The 1,671-nt window shown below is 70.8% G+C and overlaps 1 protein-coding gene across 1 annotated transcript in view; it reads right to left on the bottom strand.

Moving 5' to 3' along the window:
- C1QTNF12 (C1q and TNF related 12) overlaps positions 1-1,196 on the bottom strand; it is a 4,289-nt gene extending 3,093 nt beyond the window's left edge. The window contains exon 1 of the mRNA XM_024125218.2: positions 843-1,196. Within this exon, the coding sequence (XP_023980986.1) occupies positions 843-1,010 (168 nt within the window). The 5' untranslated portion in view covers positions 1,011-1,196. The remainder of the gene's footprint in view (positions 1-842) is intronic.
- Between the last annotated feature and the right edge of the window lie 475 nt (positions 1,197-1,671).

Genomic DNA, 1,671 nt, shown 5'->3' with positions numbered 1-1,671 from the left:
CCCCCCCCCCCCCAGCAGGAGCCTGGCTCAAGAGCTTGCGTGCCTGCCCCAGAACCTGCTGGCAGCCCACTCCCCTGGCAGCAGGGCCTGAGGAGGACTCATGCTCCTCAGCCTACCCAGCTGGAAAACGGCGCCTCCGGCTCCAATAGGGCCGCGTGGGCCGAGAGCAGCCGGGGATGGCCGCCACGGAGACGCCCTCGGGAGGCGGGAGGCCAGGATCAAAGGCTCGAGGGCTGGCAGGGGGCCTGGCCCAGCAACTGCCGCTTCACTCCAGCGGCCACCAGGCCTGCGCTGCTGGGGTCAGCTCTAAGATCCCCTCGGGGAGCCCCAGCCCAAGAGGGTGGAACCCTAGGGCTGAGGCAGGTACAAGAAGCTCCTCTCAGAGGGCCGGGGGCAGGCTGGGCCGGGGGCCTCCCAGGCCTGGAGCACATCCCATGCCAGAGGCCGTAGGGGGTGCTGGCTGCCCAACAGCGGGTCAGGCAGGGGCTAGCCTTGGCCTCACCAGCGGCGGGAGTTGGGGCACCCAGGTTGCAGCAGGGGCTCTGAACTGGCTGCCCGAAGCACCTCCCCAATTTGCAGTCACACCGAATGGCAGCAGGTTGCTCAGGGCGTGATGGTCCCTGGGGCTTCAAAGGGTTCAATGTAGCCCACCGGGAAGCCCCTCCACGCCCCCACCCCTCCCCAGGCCCAGAGAGGGTCCTCGAGGCCGGCCCGATCCACACTGCTGTGGCTCCTGCCCAAAGCCCCACCCCACCCAGACGGGGAGGGGAGGACTGGAGAGTCCAGCGGGCAGAGCCTGCAGGTGGCAGGATGGCACCCACGTGCGCCCAGACCCTACATACCTTGGGGAAGCCCGGTAGCCCCTCACTGCTGGACGTGGTGGCGTTGGGGGCTGCGGGCTGCTGGCCGGGCTTCCGTGGCCTCTTGGGCTCCCGCCGGGCCCTCACGCCCCCGAGGAGCGTGAGCTGCGGCCAGAGGAGGGCCGCGGCGGCCGCCCAGACCCAGCGCATGCTGGCTGCCGGGTCTGGAGCCGCCGGCGGCTCAGTGATGTGAGCCCAGGTGCCAGAAGGCACTCAGAGCCCAGGCGCGGGAGCACAGCTCCGAGGGCTGCCCGGCCACCACTGGTGCATGTCTGCACAGGATGAGCCGGGCTAGCGAGGGAAGCAGGAGGACGCGCCCCTGTCCCCGCAGCTTCCCTCGTGAGCAGTGCCCTTGCCGCCCGCGCGCTGCCGCCAAATAAACCCTCCCCTCCTCGCCAGAGCTGGCGGACTCCAAGGGGGAGGGCTCACGGGCGGCCGGGGCGTGGATGGGGGCGGAACCCACACTGCTACTGCCCGAGGGGCGAGGCTGCGCCTCCACCCCAGCCCCTCAGCCGCTTCCTAGACCCCTCTCCTCACCACTCTCCCGGATCCCAATCCGTCTGGCCCCGCTGCAGGGCCCCCACCCTAGGGTCCTGGTGCTGCCGCAGGCACTGGCCCCGCTCCCGGGAAGGGCAGGGGCTGGAAGCAGGACAGCCGACCCACCGGGCTCCCTGCCTGTCCCAGCCCTGGTGACCTGGGGTGAGCGGGGCCAGCAGGGGAGACCGGCTGACCTCGGAGGAAAGGTGTGGCACATGGCTGCCCCAGAGCCCTTCTGCCCCCTCCTCTTTTTGGGGCACAGGGCTCACCCTGA

Source organism: Physeter macrocephalus, chromosome 3 (genome assembly GCF_002837175.3).
Source record: "Physeter macrocephalus isolate SW-GA chromosome 3, ASM283717v5, whole genome shotgun sequence".
Taxonomy (NCBI): domain Eukaryota; kingdom Metazoa; phylum Chordata; class Mammalia; order Artiodactyla; family Physeteridae; genus Physeter; species Physeter macrocephalus.
Note: the sequence above shows the minus strand (reverse complement) of the source record. Positions and strands in the feature narration are given on the sequence as shown.